Raw genomic sequence first — 19,711 nt, 5'->3', positions numbered from 1 at the left:
CTTAAATGAGCGACCCCTTATTTTTAAACAGTGATCCCTAGTTCTAGATTCTCCCACAAGAGGAAACATCCTCTCCACATCTACCCTGTCAAGACCCCTCAGGATCCTATGACCAACATATCCCCCCTCTCGGGGGAAGATGTGCGAGAGTGGGCGCGGGCGGGCAGGCCTCCGATCAGCGCCCCAGATGGGGGCACACAGCCATTTTCAATCCCTTCATCCAAGTCATTTATATAAGTTGTAAAAGGTTGAGGCCCCAGCTCTGATCCCTGTGGTACACCACTTGTTACATCCCACCAAACAGAAAAAGACCCATTTATGCCAACTCTCTGTTTCCTGTTAGTTAGCCAATCTTCTATCCATGTCAATATGTTACCCCCTACACCATAAGCTTTTATTTTCTGTAATAACCTTTGGTGTGGCACCTTATCAAATGCCTTCTGGAAATCTAATTACAGTACATCCACTGGTTCCTCTTTATTCACAGCACATGTGACCCCTTCAAAGAACTACAATAAATTGGTTAAACATGATTTCCCTTTCACAAGACCATGTTGACTCTGCCTGATTGCCTTGAATTTTTCTAAATGCCCTGCTATAACATCCTTGATAATAGCTTCTAACATTTTCCCTATGACAGATGTTAAGTTAACTGACCTGTAGTTTCCTGCTTTCTGTCTCCCTCCCTTTTTGAATGAAGGAGCTATATTTGCTATTTTCCAATCTAATGGAACCTTCCCCGAATCCAGGAAATTTTGGAAAATTAAAGCCAATGCATCATCTATCTCACTAGCCACTTCTTTTGAGACCCTAGAATGAAATCTATCAGACCCGGGGATTTGTCAGCCCGCAGGTCCAACAATTTACTCAGTACCATATCCATAGTTACTCTTTTCTTTTTAAGGGGCATGACTGTCTCCTGGTACAAAGTGCCCAGGTAAACTTCCCCCTCTCTGATGCATCACATTGTCTGCAGCTCAGCCTCCAGCTCTGAATCTGAGCTGATGCTCCTGAAGCTGCAGACACTTACAGCAGATGTGTTTACCCTGGATCACCCTGGTGTCCAGGAACTCCCACATTCTGCAGTCACAACACATCACCTGCCCTGCCATCTTTATTATTAATTAATTTATTCTTAATTAATTTCTAATTAATAAACACTGCTACTCCCAATAACCTTTACTACCACTAGTAAACCTTACAACTAATAAAACCTTACAATTACTAATAAATTGCACGAGTTTTAAAGATGAACAAGGAAAACATGCACCAATCATTTATCTGGTTTCCTGCGATGTCACACTTTGATCTCTCTCAGAACATGGCTGCTGTGCTCTGGCGACACAGACTGGACTAGATTGGATAGCTCTTCTGGATAGGTGGTGGTTACTCTCTCCGAGTCCTCTCGCTCCTGTAGGTGGGGGTTACTCTCTCCGAGTCCTCTCGCTCCTGTAGGTGGGGGTTACTCTCTCCGAGTCCTCTCGCTCCTGTAGGTGGGGGTTACTCTCTCCGGGTCCTCTCGCTCCTGTAGGTGGGGGTTACTCTCTCCGAGTCCTCTCGCTCCTGTAGGTGGGGGTTACTCTCTCCGAGTCCTCTCGCTCTCCTAGGTGGGGGTTACTCTCTCCGAGTCCTCTCGCTCCTGTAGGTGGGGGTTACTCTCTCCGGGTCCTCTCGCTCTCCTAGGTGGGGGTTACTCTCTCCAAGTCCTCTCGCTCCTGTAGGTGGGGGTTACTCTCTCCGAGTCCTCTCGCTCCTGTAGGTGGGGGTTACTCTCTCCGAGTCCTCTCGCTCTCCTAGGTGGGGGTTACTCTCTCCGGGTCCTCTCGCTCTCCTAGGTGGGGGTTACTCTCTCCGAGTCCTCTCGCTCCTGTAGGTGGGGGTTACTCTCTCCGAGTCCTCTCGCTCTCCTAGGTGGGGGTTACTCTCTCCGAGTCCTCTCGCTCTCCTAGGTGGGGGTTACTCTCTCCGAGTCCTCTCGCTCCTGTGGGTGGGGGTTACTGTCTCCGAGTCCTCTCGCTCCTGTAGGTGGGGGTTACTCTCTCCGAGTCCTCTCGCTCTCCTAGGTGGGGGTTACTCTCTCCGAGTCCTCTCGCTCCTGTGGGTGGGGGTTACTCTCTCCGGGTCCTCTCGCTCCTGTAGGTGGGGGTTACTCTCTCCGAGTCCTCTCGCTCCTGTAGGTGGGGGTTACTCTCTCCAAGCCCTCTCGCTCCTGTAGGTGGGGGTTACTCTCTCCGGGTCCTCTCGCTCCTGTAGGTGGGGGTTACTCTCTCCAAGCCCTCTCGCTCCTGTAGGTGGGGGTTACTCTCTCCGAGTCCTCTCGCTCCTGTAGGTGGGGGTTACTCTCTCCGGGTCCTCTCGCTCCTGTAGGTGGGGGTTACTCTCTCCGAGTCTTCTCGCTCCTGTAGGTGGGGGTTACTCTCTCCGAGTCCTCTCGCTCCTGTAGGTGGGGGTTACTCTCTCCGAGTCCTCTCGCTCCTGTGGGTGGGGGTTACTCTCTCCAAGTCCTCTCGCTCTCCTAGGTGGGGGTTACTGTCTCCGAGTCCTCTCGCTCCTGTAGGTGGGGGTTACTCTCTCCGAGTCCTCTCGCTCCTGTAGGTGGGGGTTACTCTCTCCGAGTCCTCTCGCTCTCCTAGGTGGGGGTTACTGTCTCCGGGTCCTCTCGCTCCTGTAGGTGGGGGTTACTCTCTCCAAGTCCTCTCGCTCCTGTGGGTGGGGGTTACTCTCTCCGAGTCCTCTCGCTCTCCTAGGTGGGGGTTACTCTCTCCGGGTCCTCTCGCTCTCCTAGGTGGGGGTTACTCTCTCCGAGTCCTCTCGCTCCTGTAGGTGGGGGTTACTCTCTCCGAGTCCTCTCGCTCTCCTAGGTGGGGGTTACTCTCTCCGAGTCCTCTCGCTCTCCTAGGTGGGGGTTACTCTCTCCGAGTCCTCTCGCTCCTGTGGGTGGGGGTTACTGTCTCCGAGTCCTCTCGCTCCTGTAGGTGGGGGTTACTCTCTCCGAGTCCTCTCGCTCTCCTAGGTGGGGGTTACTCTCTCCGAGTCCTCTCGCTCCTGTGGGTGGGGGTTACTCTCTCCGGGTCCTCTCGCTCCTGTAGGTGGGGGTTACTCTCTCCGAGTCCTCTCGCTCCTGTAGGTGGGGGTTACTCTCTCCGAGTCCTCTCGCTCCTGTAGGTGGGGGTTACTCTCTCCGGGTCCTCTCGCTCTCCTAGGTGGGGGTTACTCTCTCCGAGTCCTCTCGCTCCTGTAGGTGGGGGTTACTCTCTCCGAGTCCTCTCGCTCCTGTGGGTGGGGGTTACTCTCTCCGGGTCCTCTCGCTCCTGTGGGTGGGGGTTACTCTCTCCGGGTCCTCTCGCTCCTGTGGGTGGGGGTTACTCTCTCCGGGTCCTCTCGCTCCTGTAGGTGGGGGTTACTCTCTCCGAGTCCTCTCGCTCCTGTAGGTGGGGGTTACTCTCTCCGGGTCCTCTCGCTCTCCTAGGTGGGGGTTACTCTCTCCAAGTCCTCTCGCTCCTGTAGGTGGGGGTTACTCTCTCCGAGTCCTCTCGCTCTCCTAGGTGGGGGTTACTCTCTCCGAGTCCTCTCGCTCCTGTGGGTGGGGGTTACTCTCTCCGGGTCCTCTCGCTCCTGTAGGTGGGGGTTACTCTCTCCGGGTCCTCTCGCTCCTGTGGGTGGGGGTTACTCTCTCCGGGTCCTCTCGCTCCTGTAGGTGGGGGTTACTGTCTCCGAGTCTTCTCGCTCCTGTAGGTGGGGGTTACTCTCTCCGAGTCCTCTCGCTCCTGTAGGTGGGGGTTACTCTCTCCGAGTCCTCTCGCTCCTGTGGGTGAGGGTTACTCTCTCCAAGTCCTCTCGCTCTCCTAGGTGGGGGTTACTGTCTCCGAGTCCTCTCGCTCCTGTAGGTGGGGGTTACTCTCTCCGAGTCCTCTCGCTCCTGTAGGTGGGGGTTACTCTCTCCGAGTCCTCTCGCTCTCCTAGGTGGGGGTTACTCTCTCCGAGTCCTCTCGCTCTCCTAGGTGGGGGTTACTGTCTCCGGGTCCTCTCGCTCCTGTAGGTGGGGGTTACTCTCTCCAAGTCCTCTCGCTCCTGTGGGTGGGGGTTACTCTCTCCGAGTCCTCTCGCTCTCCTAGGTGGGGGTTACTCTCTCCGAGTCCTCTCGCTCCTGTGGGTGGGGGTTACTCTCTCCGGGTCCTCTCGCTCCTGTAGGTGGGGGTTACTCTCTCCGAGTCCTCTCGCTCCTGTGGGTGGGGGTTACTCTCTCCGAGTCCTCTCGCTCCTGTAGGTGGGGGTTACTCTCTCCGGGTCCTCTCGCTCTCCTAGGTGGGGGTTACTCTCTCCGAGTCCTCTCGCTCCTGTAGGTGGGGGTTACTCTCTCCGAGTCCTCTCGCTCCTGTAGGTGGGGGTTACTCTCTCCGAGTCCTCTCGCTCCTGTAGGTGAGGGTTACTCTCTCCGAGTCCTCTCGCTCTCCTAGGTGGGGGTTACTCTCTCCGAGTCCTCTCGCTCTCCTAGGTGGGGGTTACTCTCTCCGAGTCCTCTCGCTCTCCTAGGTGGGGGTTACTCTCTCCGGGTCCTCTCGCTCCTGTAGGTGGGGGTTACTCTCTCCGAGTCCTCTCGCTCCTGTAGGTGGGGGTTACTCTCTCCGAGTCCTCTCGCTCCTGTAGGTGGGGGTTACTCTCTCCGAGTCCTCTCGCTCCTGTAGGTGGGGGTTACTCTCTCCGAGTCCTCTCGCTCCTGTAGGTGGGGGTTACTCTCTCCGAGTCCTCTCGCTCCTGTAGGTGGGGGTTACTCTCTCCGGGTCCTCTCGCTCCTGTAGGTGGGGGTTACTCTCTCCGGGTCCTCTCGCTCCTGTAGGTGGGGGTTACAGTCTCCTCTGGGTCCTTTCACTCCTGTAGGTGGGGGTTACTGTCTCCGGGTCCTCTCGCTCCTGTGGGTGGGGGTTACTGTCTCCGGGTCCTCTTTTCGCCCACTCCTCAGTGGGTTAATCAATGGAACAGGGTCCCTAATGAGACAGTGGGAATAGTTAGTGCTCATTCATTCAAATGCAAATTAGAGAGATTTCCCTGAGAAAATAACATTTTGGGTTAGAGTATATGAGAAATTTGGGAGATGTTGAGTGGAGCATGTTCAGGAGGAACAAGTGATTTTGGGCCTATGGTTCCCAAACCTCTCGAGCACTGGGGGGGTTTTCCTCACCTCATGTCTCAGTCTGTTGTAGGCTCATTGATACAGATTGATCTCTGTGATTGGTCAATAACTCCATTATCGTTGTATCATGGGGTTACCACAATGGTGGAAGGTTAATTAGATAAATCTTGGTCTTTAATTGTACAATGAATTCCATGTTCCTCCATGTTTTTTTAAAGAATGCCTTGGTGGTAGGAATTAATCCCAACTTCAACTGCTCGGATATACAGCCTGATGAATCCATCCTGAGCCAGAGCGATGTGAAGCCAGATTCTAGACAAGCTTCAGGTAAGGACAACCTGTTTCAAATGGACAAACGCAAGTGTGGTTTCTCCAAATAAAATCATAGAATAGTACAGCACAGAAAGTGGCCATTTGGCCCCTCCACTCTCCACTGGCTCTTTCAAAGAGCAATGCAGTTAGTCTCACTATCCCCCTTCCTCCCCCTTGTCCCTGCAAGTTTCTCTCCTTCAAGTATTTATCCAGTTCCTTTAGGACGTTGAAAGTGCATCCACCACCCTATCAGGCAATGCATTCCAAATCATAACCACCCTTCGCGTAAAAAAGATTTTCTTCATTTCTTCTGGTTCTTCATGTGTCCTCTAGTTCTTGAGTTATCAGCTATTGGGGATAAATTCTCTCCCCAGGTTTCTCTGTGTTCCTGTAGCCCTTTTAAATTGTACCATTTAGTTTATGTTGCCTCTCCTCATTCTTCCTATCAAAATGGATCACTTCAGACTTTTCTGAGTTGAATTTTATTTGTCACGTATCTGCCTATTCCACCTCCTGTCTTTGTCCTATTGAAGGTTGTAACCACCTTCCCTACTGTTTACTATACTTCCAAATTTCAAGTCATCTGCAAGTCTCAAAATTGTGTCCTGGACACCCAAGTCCAAAGCATTAATGTTTATCACAAACCGCAATGGTCCTAGCACTGGCTCTTAGGGAACTCCTTCTGGTCCATTTGCTACAACTCTCTGTTTTCTACCCTCAGTATCCATGTTGCTGTCTCCATCCTAATATGCTTTACTTTATCAAACACCTGCATTGCCCTCATCCACCCTCTCTGTTGCCTCATCAAAAAACTCAATCAAGTTAGTCAAAAATGATTTGCCTTTAACTGTCCCATGTTGGCTCTCCTTTATTAGTCCACACTTGTCCAAGTGTCTGGTAATTTTCTCCGGGATTATTGGTTCTAAAAATTTCTCCACCTCCCACGTTCACTCACCTGGCCTGGAATTGCCAGATGTCTCCCTTACACAGGACATACGGCACAAAAACAGGCCATTTGGCCCAACTAGCCCAGGCTCCTGTTTATACTCGAGCCTCCTCCCATCTTCTCATCTAAATCTACCATTGTAACTCTCTATTCCCTTCTCCCTCGTCTAGCTTCCCCTTAAATGCACCTTTTTTGAACACGGGAGCATCATTTTCAATGCTCCTGTCCTTCGGAACCATCCCTGTACCTAAGGAGGATTTGAAGATTGGGATGAGTACCTCTGCAATTTTTCATCTTGCTTTCCTCAGCAATGTAGGATGCAACCCATTCAGACCGGGTGACTTGTCCAGCCCCTCTAGTGCCTCCTCATTATCTAATTTTAGCTCATCCAGTATCCTGGAAACCTCCCTGTTTACCATAGCTTTGACAAAGTTGTCTTCCTTGGTTAACTCTGTAGCTGTGTGGCCTGTTGATGAATTTGTATCTTGTTTTATGGAGCAGTCAGTCGGAATGGAATATGCTGGCCAACGTTTGCCTCGGATAAGAACTCTGCACCCTTTCATGCACACGACAGCTTGATGGCCTACCCTGCAATCAGTGGGAAAATGACCGTAGAGAGTAAGTGAAGGAATGACCCTGACTTTGCATGAATTTAGCTGTAATTGATCAGCACAGGGCTGGAATACTCTCTGCCTGCGTAAGTCTCTACCTTTCCAATGTTTTAGGAAGGATTTTTGAGTGAAAGGGATTATACAAGTGGAAGGATCATAATAACTTGCTGGGGGTCTGGGCTTTAAACCTCACATGACAGCACCCACATCGAGAATAAAGAAATACTATACACTCAAAAAGACAAAGGAAGATCCCACACCCAGTACAGCTGATATACAACAGCGTACACCTTGAGACAAGTTGAGCCTGATGAATATGTGCATCCAGGAAAAAGATCTTTGTACATTGGGATTAGTCACAGATTATTGTCATGGTTCTGTTGTTGAACTAATAATCCAGAAACCGTGAGTTCAAATGTCACCAAGGCCCACTTGAGAATTAGGACTCAGTCTCTGTCAATAAAAAGATGGTCTCAGTAAAAGAGACCATGAAGTTGTCGGATTGTCGTAAAAACTCAACTGGTTCACTAAAGTCCCCTTCGTGAAATAAAACCTCCCTTCCTTATCCTATATCGATCTCTAGTCACACATTTACCAGCCCTCTGAAATGGCCCGGCAAACCCCGAATATTGCACAACTAGGAAGTGTAATAAATTTCTGCCCTGGCAACAATGAATTTAAATAAATAATGTCAACTGATTCTGAATTTTGAAGGGGTGAGCTACTAAAATATTCCAGGACTGTCCAACACAGGACAATGAAAGATAAGCTTCTGACCGTCATAAGCCTGAGAAAGTAGTTTTACATAACAGGTGCTTCCATGCAGTGTTTGTGAAAGATGATGGAAATAATGTGCAGTCTTTGCAGCAGGAGTTTGCTGAGACTATCAGCAGCCTCCTGAGCCAGTGATGCACTGAACCAGTGCACCCATTGAGCCAGTGATGCAGTGAGCCAGTGCACCCATTGAGCCAGTGATGCAGTGAGCCAGTGCACCCATTGAGCCAGTGAGCCAGTGCACCCATTGAGCCAGCGATGCAGTGAACCAGTGCACCAGTGCAGCAGGTGAGATTTCTCTATCCGCTTGAAGAAACCAACATTAAGGCCTTCCCATTTAAGGTATAATCTTTGATATAAAAACAGAAAATGCTGGAAAAACTAAGCAGGTCTGGCAGAAACAGAGTTAATGTTTCAAGTCCAATGTGACTCTTCTTCAGAAGTAGTCAAAATGTTAATTCTGTTTCTCTCTCCACAGAAGCTGCCAAACCTGCTGATTTTTTCCGAGATTTTCTGGTTTATTTCAGATTTGCAGCATCTGCAGTATTTTATTTTTATTTTGCGTCATTTTTGTGTTTGTGAAATATTTGAAACTTTTCCATATTGTTAATTCCGTGTGACCTGATTGTAAACTTTTCTTTAATTGAAGATACGACATTTGTTGGATTCAAGGGTATGTGTTCCAAAGAGATGAATGTCATGTTTATCACCAATCCCATGAATGAGGATCTACAGCATCCCATTCTAGTGAAGGGAATCAGCATTGTGGACAGTGAGGAGACAGGGAAAGTCTTCATACACAGACCTGATGTTAAGTGAGTTATTGTGAAGCTGAGATCACTCTGAAGTTTTAGAACTCATTCACAAAGCACTAACAGGCTCTTGTGTGCTGAGCTCAGTCACAGCCACAGAATCACAGAATTCTTACAGCAAAGAAGGAGGCCATTCAGCCTATCATGTCTGTACTGGCTCTCTGAATGAGCATTTCACCTATTGCCCTTCTCCTGATTTCTCCCCGTAACCCTGCACATTGTTTCTTTTCAAATAATCATCTAATTCCCTCTTGAAAGCTTCAATTGAACCTGCTTCCACTGCACTCTCAAGCAGTGCATTCCAGACCCAAACCACTCACTGCGTGGAAATATTTTCTCTCCTATCACTTTTGCTTCCTTTACCAATTATTTTAAATCTGTGCCCTCTCGTTGTCGATCCTTTCATGAGTGGGAACAGTTTCTCCCTATCTACTCTGTCCAGACCTCTCATGACTTTGAACACCTTCTATCGAATCACCGCTCAGCCTTCTCCTCCAAGAGAAACCATCCCAACTTCTCCAATTTTACGTCATAACTCAAGTTCTTCATCCCTGGAATCATTCTTGTGAATCTTTTCTGCACTCTCTCCGATGTCTTCATATCCTTCCTAAAGTGCAGCACCCAGAACTGGACGCAACACCCCAGCTGAGGCTGAACTAGTGCATTATACAAGTTCAACATAATCTTCTTGCTCATGTACTCAATGCCCTTATTAATAAAGCCCAGGATACTGTATACTTTAACTGCTCTCAACCTGTCCTGCCACTTTTAATGACTTATTCACATACACATCCAGGTCCCTCTGCTCCTGCACCCCCTTTGGAATTATATCCTTTATTTTATATTATCTCTCCATGTTCTTCCGACCAAAATGAATCACTTCACATCTCTGCATTCAACTTTATCTGGCACTTGTCCACCCATTCCACCAACTTGTCCATGTCCTTTTGAAGTTCTATATTGTCATCTGCAAACTTTGAAATTGTGCCCTGTGCACCAAGGTCTAGTTCATTAATATACATCAGGAAAAGCAAGTGTCCCAACACTGACCCCTGGGGAACCCCATTACAAACCTTCCTCCAGGCTGAGCACTATCCATTAACCATTACTCTCTGTTTCCTGTCACTCGGCCAATTTTGCATCCATGTTGCGACTTCTGTTTTATTTTATGAGCTGTAACTTTTCTTATGACACAGGTTTTCTAATCCTGCTGTTTACAAAGAGTTTGCAAATGTTGATCTCTTGCTTGGTACCTGGGTATTGTTGATGATTGCAGTCCCAATTCCCAGATATGAATAGCCTTCAGCACTGCTCAGAAAACTAGTGGTTAGAAATTCATCTCTGGGGGTGGGGTATTGTCCCAGCTGATATTTAAATCCATTGACTGCGATGGAATGCTGAATTACAGGCACTCCAAATACTGACCCAAAATCACCTACTTTGTATCATCGCTGGAGGTGAATTTCCTATCCTTTAAGCCTGTTTTCATCAACTACCCAGCCTGTGCAGTAGTTTCCAGCACTACAGGTTTAAAAGAAGTGCCCCCAAACTCTTCAAGAGCCCTGACTCGTGGACAGAATTCTCAACTCTCTGTCTGTCAGGTCCCACTCCAGAGACTCGAGCAGTAAATCCAGGCTGACGTTCCCAGTGCACGACTGAGAGAGTGCGGCACTGTCAGAGGTGGGACATTAAACTCAGGCCTCTGCCCTCTCGGGTAGATGTAAAAGATCCCTAGGCATCGTTGAAAGAAGAGCAGGGGAGTTCACCCGAGTGTCCTGGCCAATATTTATCCATCAATCAACATCACAAACCATTATCTGATCATTATCACATTGCTGTTTGTGGGAGCTTGCTGTGCACAAATTGGCTGCCATGTTTCCTACATTACAAGCGACTGCACTTCAAAAAATACTTTGTTGGCTGTGAAGCGCTTTGGGACATTGTGTGGTTGTGAAAGGTGCTATATAAATGTAAGTCTTTCATACAGCTTCCAACAGCACAGGAAAGACAGGTTTGCAAGAAGCCACAGAGCCCAAAGTTATACCAGGATCAGTCAGATGAACTTGATTTAGTTAGAGAGGATTGTCACCAATGGTAGGTGGTGTGACACCCAGGAACTGGTGCTTTGCTCTCTTGGAGGACCCAGCCTGCTATAGCTCCAGGTTTTGATGATCGAGTCCATTCGACCAAGTGTTGGCAGGGAACACATCCCCACTGACTCCCAGAGCCCCACTGACTCCCAGAGCCCCACTGACTCCCAGAGCCCCACTGCCATTTTACACTCTACCAGGCGATGATAGGTGGTAGATGGGACTCCCACCCTTCACTTGCAAGGAAGTCCCACCTTGGCGAGCTGCGGGCCAATTAGATTGGCCAGCAACTCCCCAGTCTCCAGGAACAGTGCTGCAGTGGCCAGAAGAGGCACTGCAAGAAGCTTCCTGAGCCTAAGTCCAGGGAACCAGAGAAAAAGGTAAGTGTCAGGGGGCCGGGTGGGAGAGTAGGGAAGGTCTGAGAGGTCATAGGGGGGCGATCGGGGTCTCGGGGGATAGGCCAGTGGGGGGAGAGAAGTCCACAGCTCACTGGGCATTAAGGGGAGGGCACCCCAGTCAGAAGGGGGCTCCTGATAAGAGGTGCCCCTCCCTCCACATTCCCACCGATGTCTAACTCCCTTCATTTTCAGCCTTCCCCATCTCCCCCCACCAAGCGGTCATCCGCCCGCCAGTCTAAAAATTGAGGCTGGCAGGAAATGGCCCTTAAGTGGCCACCAAATGGCCAAATACAGGCCTTAATTGGGACATCAGAGGCCCCCCCCCACCCCCCCCAGCGTAAAAGCGCTCCGAGGTCGGGTCGAGTGGGAACCCGGAGGGAATGTCATCCGTGCAATTTTACCCTCCCCTCCCCCCAACCTCAGAACCCACTGGGGTGGGAGTGTAAAATCCTGGCTCTGATATCTGCGGGCTATTCTGCTTTCTCCATTTCTACAATTCACAGGTGAACCTCGCTTCAGGGAGTTGCCCATCTTCACCCAGTGGTGTTTGTTGTTTCTCACTGACAGGAAGGCGAATCCTGCCGACTGTGTGGACATGGTCTGCGATGCCAAGAGGAAGGTGCTGCTGAAAGATCTCGATGGCTCGTTCCTGGGAGCAGTTGGAGCAGTCATCCCTCAGTCAGAATATGAATGGGATGGTGACAGTCGCTATGGGACTGGCGATTATCGAATTCCAAAATCCATGCTGACATATGTAAATGGCAGTCGCATTCCAGTCTCTCAAATTGCGCCACATAAAGGTTTGAAACTGCAGCTTTTTGCTGACGTTTTTATTTCTCTTTGCACAGATGCTGAGTAGAGGTAAAATATAATATCCAGGGAATCGAGAGTGAGGGATTTTCAGGACTCCAAACCAAGGAAAGACTGGGAAAACTGAGACTGCTCTCCTTGGAGCACAGAAGTTAAAGAGGAGATTGAATATCAGTGTTCAAAATCATGGAGGGTTTTAGAGTAAACCACAGAAAATTATTTCCACTTGCAGGAGAGTTGGTAAGAGGAGGGACACAGATGTGAGGTAATTGGCAAAAGAACCAGATGAGTAGAATTTCAGCGAGTTGTTGTGATCTGGAATGCGCTGCCTGAAAGGGCAGTGGAAACAACTTTGGAAAGGGAATGGGATAAATACTTGAAGGGGAAAATTTGTTGGGTATGGTGAAAGAGCAGGAGCGAGTGGAGACTAATCAGACAGCTCTTTCAAAGAGCCACCTCAGACACAATGAGCCAAATGGCCTTTTTCTGTGCTGTCTCGTTGTATGATCCCTGTGCAAAGGGACAAACTGCTCCATCTGTGTTTGAGTTGAAGAATGAATGATATCTAAATGAGATGGGTTTATTCTGTCTCTGCCACAGCATTCCTTTGGGCAGACAGTCTTAAACAGTACTATGTCACCACTGATTGATTGTTTTCCCACAGGTATTATCCGAGATTCCACATGTATCTACGTGTCTGACTGGCAGAGCTACAAATGCTTTGGGCTAAATTACGAGATGCTGGTTATTGAAAGTCTGGATCCTGATTCAGAGACCCGGAGGTTGTCTCCAGTAGCTCTGCTCTCAGAGGGTTATGTCGATCTTATTAATGGTGTGTATTACTTCCAAATTGGCACCACTGCTATTTCACAAAGCAACAGAGTACTTACACCGAAGGAGAAATGAAAAATAGGCAGAGAACCGCAGGCAATTTATGAATGGGAATTTGTGATGGAACCACACCCCGATATCGCAGACTTAATGCCACTTAATCTCTCCTGTCCCCCCACAGTCTCACAGGCTCCCCAATTGTTCTTTCTTCCCCTGCCTCTGTAATTACTTAAAACCCATTACATCTCTAACCATCTTGCAATTCTGGTGAAAGGTCATCGACCTGAAACAATGGCTGAGATTCACAGTCCAGCGGCAAAACAATGGTGTTCACTGTGACCTCAAAGTAAGCTGCCCACAAAGATCTACCAGCGTAGCATGAATTCCCCCTTTCCCAGCATCAGTATGAATCTGCTGCCAAGCCAAAGGGATCTCCAGGCATTCAGCAGCAGTGATGGCATTAAACAGGGTAAGAAGTCAATCACATGGAAGTATCCTCACAGACAGCAAATCAGGAAGTAAAATGCACTGATGTCCTTCATTTTAAATTAAATTTTAGAGATAAGCAAAATATTGCTGAAAAAAGACACATTGTCGAAGCTTTTCGCCTTGCACTCATCAGGACAATTCGCAAGAAAGCAGGTTGTAAAGGGAACAACAATTTATACTGCATGAGAAGAGAGTGCTAATTGGATGGCAAGTGAACTCTGATTGGTAGAGGTGTTGCCATGGAGAATGCACCAGACAACTTATAATTGACAATTAACTGCCAAGCTTTGTTTAAATTCAAACCAGGCAGATTGACTCTGATTGGTCAAGGCATTGTCCTGAGGAATGAACAAAGGAATAGCTGTCACCTATTTTGTTTAATTAAAAAAGGTGCAATGTGTACATGTTCTTTCTGACTACAAAGGACAGGGCCCTGTGTAATAATAGATGTTACTTCTAGCACGCATAAGTGAGCCAGACTGCCAACCTGATTGATAATCTTAAATTGGTTGTCAGTGTGTGCTGAGAACTTCACTTTTTCAGCTAAAAATAAATAGGTGACAGCCATTCCCTGGTTCATTCCCAGGGCAATGCCTTGACCAGAGACCACCTGCCTGGTTTGAATTTAAACAAAGCTTGGCAGTTAACTGTCATTTATCAGTTACCTGGTGCATTCTCCATGGCAACACCGCTACCAATCAGAGTCCACTTGCCAACCAATTAGCACTCTCTTCTCATGCAGTATAAATTGTTTTCTTTATAATTTGGAATTCTTGCAAATGGCCTGATGAGTGCAAGGCAAAAAGCTTCAACAACATGTATCCTTTTTTTGTAGCAAGATTCAAGTTGTGTATGACCAAATGACTATAAACAAAATAAATAAATGGGGCAAAAACAAAGGATTAAGGTAGCAGGTAAAATATCATAAACATATAAAAATTATTATTTTAAAGTTATGTGGAATTTATCCTAATGGAGAAATTTGACATTCAACAAATGTAACATTGCTCTTTCAAGACCAGTTGAAACTTCCTGGGCAATTCCCAGGTGGACCCACACGTCAGAACTTCCACAGTGTCCCAGCACGTAGCTTCAGTCATATGTCCGATCACCAACAACACAGAGATTGAAAGATTTGAGTCATAGACTGAAATAAAACTAAAATATGGCTCTTACTGATTGACTCTTACTGTTGACACTGAGGACTAGGAGTGAGACTGATTAAAATGCTCTACCAGCTTTAAACTGTGTAGTTTGGCACTGTGAAATATTTAACTTATTTTTACTTTGCCAGGGCCCCAGGATCATGGCTGGTGTTCTGGATACGCGTGTCAGAAAAGAGTCTCGCTCTTCTATGGAATTGTGGCAACAAATAAGTTGTATGAGGTATATTTCACCAGCACAAGCCCTCAGAACCTGCGGCTCATGCTTCTCAACACTGACGACAGCAAAGTAAGGAGCCAAGACGAGTGTTTTATACATTCCATTCTGTTGTTTGCCTGGTTTCAGCATTTTTACTTGTAGCAATGGCTTCTCATTGGCCAAGCTGGGCAAGGGTGGGTGGGACAGTACCTGGTTTGATCTGGTGGGAGTTAAAGCTCAATTTGTGTGTGTGAAGCAAAATAACCCAGTTGGTGTGAGATGTTGGGTGGAGGGAGAGGGCCTGAGGATATCAGGAATAGTTTTTATTTTATTATTCGTTCAGGGATGTGGGCATCGCTGGCTAGGCCAGCATTTATTGCCCATCCCTAGTAGCCCTTGTTCAGAGGGCATTTAGTGAGGGACATGGCGCAGGGTGGGGAAGGTTCAACCCCACCCACCTATCGGAAAACTGGGGGATTCAGGTGCAACATCAGTTTTGTATATCTTGCCCAATTTTACTCCAGTTAAAGTAAGTATGGAGCAAGTCCGATTGCCCTGGGATTCCCACCTGGAAAGTTGGGTTAAAATGACCTGAGAAGGAGGCAATTGGAGACACGAACCAAGCTGGTGGAGAAATGATAAAGACATTGACGGAGAGGGAATAACGCTGAGGGCGAAATGGTATGGGAGATCTTAATTTCAGAGCCTAAAGCAGTCAGTGGGCAACACGTGAACCCATCAAGGTTTGAGCTCCGAATAAAATTTCAAACTCCCCATGCTCAGGGAATCTGAATCCCAGTGACATTTTTGGTTTTTCACTTCTTTGCTCTGCCTGGTGGTTGGTGCTTGGTAACCCCCCTGCTCTACACTGTGTCTGTCATCGGTGTCATTCTCTCTGTCACCCACTGATTTACATACCTTGAAACAGGATTCCATTGCCATGTTTGTATCACAAACATTCAGGGCTGGATGGTTGGATTTGGATTTGAGTTGAAGGCAATCAAGTGTAAAGTTGGACTGGGTATAAACCTGGAATCTGACACCCCCACCCCCCAACCTGCCCCATTCTCCCAGGCCCAGGTTAAAATTGGGACCAGGGAGACCGGGTTTAGGTTTGGTCACCAGGAGGTTGTCTGGACCATCTGGTAGTCATGTGATGGGATCTGTGACATCTGATTGCTCAGATTAAATCCTACGAAAGTGCTAGTTACTAATGTGGGAAATGTGGAAACCGCACGGAGATAATTATCTGGTAAGGGAGCATGCAACTTGGTAATGTTGTACAGGCAGATTAATATGGTACAATTGTGACTTAAATGGTGGATTCTAAAATAGAATTTTTAATTTACTTTTGTAAATTTACCTTTGTTAAAAACCCAGAGTCGCACAGGGTGTTTCTGAAAGAGACCAGAGAGAATAACTATCGCGCATCAAGGACAAAAATATTTTGGAAAGGAGAGGGAGTCTGAGTTTAATAACAAAAGAATTCACCTTGCACGAAACACAGAAAGATTTGCTTTTCGATAGTGCTTTTCATGCTCACCAGATGTCTCAAAGCGTTTAACATTCAATGAAGTACTTTTCTGAAGTGTAGTCACTGCTGTAATGTAGGAAATGCTGCAGCCAAATTGTGCACAGCAAACTCCCACACACAGCAATGTGAAAATGACCACATAATCTGTTTTTCACATGTTGGTTGAGAGACAAACATTGGCCAGGGCACTGAGGAGAACTCCCTCGCTCTTAGAAATAGTACCAGGGGATTGTTTATATCCACTCAAGCAGGCAGATGGGGACTCGGTTTAACATCTCACCTGAAAGAATGACCCTCGGACAGTGCAGCATTTCCTCAGTACTGACCCTCCGACAGTGCGGCACTCCCTCGGTACTGACCCTCTGACAGTGCGGCACTCCCTCAGTACTGATCCTCGGACAGTGCAGCACTCCCTCAGTAAAGACCCTTGGACAGTGCAGCACTCCCTCAGTACTGATCCTCGGACAGTGCAGCACTCCCTCAGTACAGACCCTCGGACAGTGCGGCACTCCTTCAGTACTGACCCTTTGACAGTGCGGCACTCCCTCAGTACTGACCCTCTGACAGTGCGGCACTCCCTCAGTACTGACCCTCTGACAGTGCGGCACTCCCTCAGTACTGACCCTCTGACAGTGCGGCACTCCCTCAGTACTGACCCTCTGACAGTGCGGCACTCCCTCAGTACTGACCCTCTGGCAGTGCGGCACTCCCTCAGTACTGACCCTCTGACAGTGCGGCACTCCCTCAGTACTGACCCTCTGGCAGTGCGGCACTCCCTCAGTACTGACCCTCTGGCAGTGCGGCACTCCCTCAGTACTGACCCACTGACAGTGCGGCACTCCCTCAGTACTGACCCTCTGACAGTGCGGCACTCCCTCAGTACTGACCCTCTGACAGTGCGGCACTCCCTCAGTACTGACCCTCTGACAGTGCGGCACTCCCTCAGTACTGACCCTCTGACAGTGCGGCACTCCCTCAGTACTGACCCTCTGACAGTGCGGCACTCCCTCAGTACTGACCCTCTGACAGTGCGGCACTCCCTCAGTACTGACCCTCTGACAGTGCGGCACTCCCTCAGTACTGACCCTCTGACAGTGCGGCACTCCCTCAGTACTGACCCTCTGACAGTGCGGCACTCCCTCAGTACTGACCCTCTGACAGTGCGGCACTCCCTCAGTACTGACCCTCTGACAGTGCGGCACTCCCTCAGTACTGACCCTCTGACAGTGCGGCACTCCCTCAGTACTGACCCTCTGACAGTGCGGCACTCCCTCAGTACTGACCCTCTGACAGTGCGGCACTCCCTCAGTACTGACCCTCTGACAGTGCGGCACTCCCTCAGTACTGACCCTCTGACAGTGCGGCACTCCCTCAGTACTGACCCTCTGACAGTGCGGCACTCCCTCAGTACTGACCCTCTGACAGTGCGGCACTCCCTCAGTACTGACCCTCTGACAGTGCGGCACTCCCTCAGTACTGACCCTCTGACAGTGCGGCACTCCCTCAGTACTGACCCTCTGACAGTGCGGCACTCCCTCAGTACTGACCCTCTGACAGTGCGGCACTCCCTCAGTACTGACCCTCTGACAGTGCGGCACTCCCTCAGTACTGACCCTCTGACAGTGCGGCACTCCCTCAGTACTGACCCTCTGACAGTGCGGCACTCCCTCAGTACTGACCCTCTGACAGTGCGGCACTCCCTCAGTACTGACCCTCTGACAGTGCGGCACTCCCTCAGTACTGACCCTCTGACAGTGCGGCACTCCCTCAGTACTGACCCTCTGACAGTGCGGCACTCCCTCAGTACTGACCCTCTGACAGTGCGGCACTCCCTCAGTACTGACCCTCTGACAGTGCGGCACTCCCTCAGTACTGACCCTCTGACAGTGCGGCACTCCCTCAGTACTGACCCTCTGACAGTGCGGCACTCCCTCAGTACTGACCCTCTGACAGTGCGGCACTCCCTCAGTACTGACCCTCTGACAGTGCGGCACTCCCTCAGTACTGACCCTCTGACAGTGCGGCACTCCCTCAGTACTGACCCTCTGACAGTGCGGCACTCCCTCAGTACTGACCCTCTGACAGTGCGGCACTCCCTCAGTACTGACCCTCTGACAGTGCGGCACTCCCTCAGTACTGACCCTCTGACAGTGCGGCACTCCCTCAGTACTGACCCTCTGACAGTGCGGCACTCCCTCAGTACTGACCCTCTGACAGTGCGGCACTCCCTCAGTACTGACCCTCTGACAGTGCGGCACTCCCTCAGTACTGACCCTCTGACAGTGCGGCACTCCCTCAGTACTGACCCTCTGACAGTGCGGCACTCCCTCAGTACTGACCCTCTGACAGTGCGGCACTCCCTCAGTACTGACCCTCTGACAGTGCGGCACTCCCTCAGTACTGACCCTCTGACAGTGCGGCACTCCCTCAGTACTGACCCTCTGACAGTGCGGCACTCCCTCAGTACTGACCCTCTGACAGTGCGGCACTCCCTCAGTACTGACCCTCTGACAGTGCGGCACTCCCTCAGTACTGACCCTCTGACAGTGCGGCACTCCCTCAGTACTGACCCTCTGACAGTGCGGCACTCCCTCAGTACTGACCCTCTGACAGTGCGGCACTCCCTCAGTACTGACCCTCTGACAGTGCGGCACTCCCTCAGTACTGACCCTCTGACAGTGCGGCACTCCCTCAGTACTGACCCTCTGACAGTGCGGCACTCCCTCAGTACTGACCCTCTGACAGTGCGGCACTCCCTCAGTACTGACCCTCTGACAGTGCGGCACTCCCTCAGTACTGACCCTCTGACAGTGCGGCACTCCCTCAGTACTGACCCTCTGACAGTGCGGCACTCCCTCAGTACTGACCCTCTGACAGTGCGGCACTCCCTCAGTACTGACCCTCTGACAGTGCGGCACTCCCTCAGTACTGACCCTCTGACAGTGCGGCACTCCCTCAGTACTGACCCTCTGACAGTGCGGCACTCCCTCAGTACTGACCCTCTGACAGTGCGGCACTCCCTCAGTACTGACCCTCTGACAGTGCGGCACTCCCTCAGTACTGACCCTCTGACAGTGCGGCACTCCCTCAGTACTGACCCTCTGACAGTGCGGCACTCCCTCAGTACTGACCCTCTGACAGTGCGGCACTCCCTCAGTACTGACCCTCTGACAGTGCGGCACTCCCTCAGTACTGACCCTCTGACAGTGCAGCACTACCTGGACACTGGGGTGTCGGCCTTCTTTTCAAACTCTATCCCTGCAGTGGAATTGGACCCGAGAACCCTGTGATTCAGAGGTGAGTGTGTTACCAGCGGAACCATGCTGACACCCAACATGTACTCTTGTCAATGATTGGCTATTCGTTTAATGTTGACCAGAAACATCCAACTTTTCATTTCAGTGTGACTTCAAAGGGGTTTACATTGATCCTCTGCAGGTGACCAGTTTTACCAGAGAGTCACTTCCAAGTCTGCAGGCTGCAGAAATGTATGTGTGTGTAATTGTGAAAGGGGGCGACCAGTTTAACGTCGCAGAATAAAAACTGAGCTTCAGTTTTAAAGAGGATAATGAGTTTTATGAATTATTCTCGACATTGTTTGGCATTCCTTG

At 49.6% G+C, this 19,711-nt stretch overlaps 1 protein-coding gene across 1 annotated transcript in view; it reads left to right on the top strand.

The window, feature by feature from the left end:
• pkhd1l1.1 (PKHD1 like 1, tandem duplicate 1) overlaps positions 1 to 19,711 on the top strand; it is a 192,886-nt gene that overhangs the window by 151,585 nt on the left and 21,590 nt on the right. The window contains exons 65-71 of the mRNA XM_078539759.1: positions 5,350 to 5,458; positions 6,773 to 6,799; positions 6,888 to 7,007; positions 8,424 to 8,589; positions 11,642 to 11,874; positions 12,549 to 12,716; positions 14,499 to 14,656. Coding sequence (XP_078395885.1) covers positions 5,350 to 5,458; positions 6,773 to 6,799; positions 6,888 to 7,007; positions 8,424 to 8,589; positions 11,642 to 11,874; positions 12,549 to 12,716; positions 14,499 to 14,656 — 981 coding nt within the window. The remainder of the gene's footprint in view (positions 1 to 5,349; positions 5,459 to 6,772; positions 6,800 to 6,887; positions 7,008 to 8,423; positions 8,590 to 11,641; positions 11,875 to 12,548; positions 12,717 to 14,498; positions 14,657 to 19,711) is intronic.

The sequence above is a fragment of the Cetorhinus maximus genome, chromosome 4, assembly GCF_964194155.1.
Source record: "Cetorhinus maximus chromosome 4, sCetMax3.hap1.1, whole genome shotgun sequence".
In the NCBI taxonomy this organism is placed as follows: Eukaryota; Metazoa; Chordata; class Chondrichthyes; order Lamniformes; family Cetorhinidae; genus Cetorhinus; species Cetorhinus maximus.
This window is presented reverse-complemented; position numbering and strand designations above follow the sequence as displayed.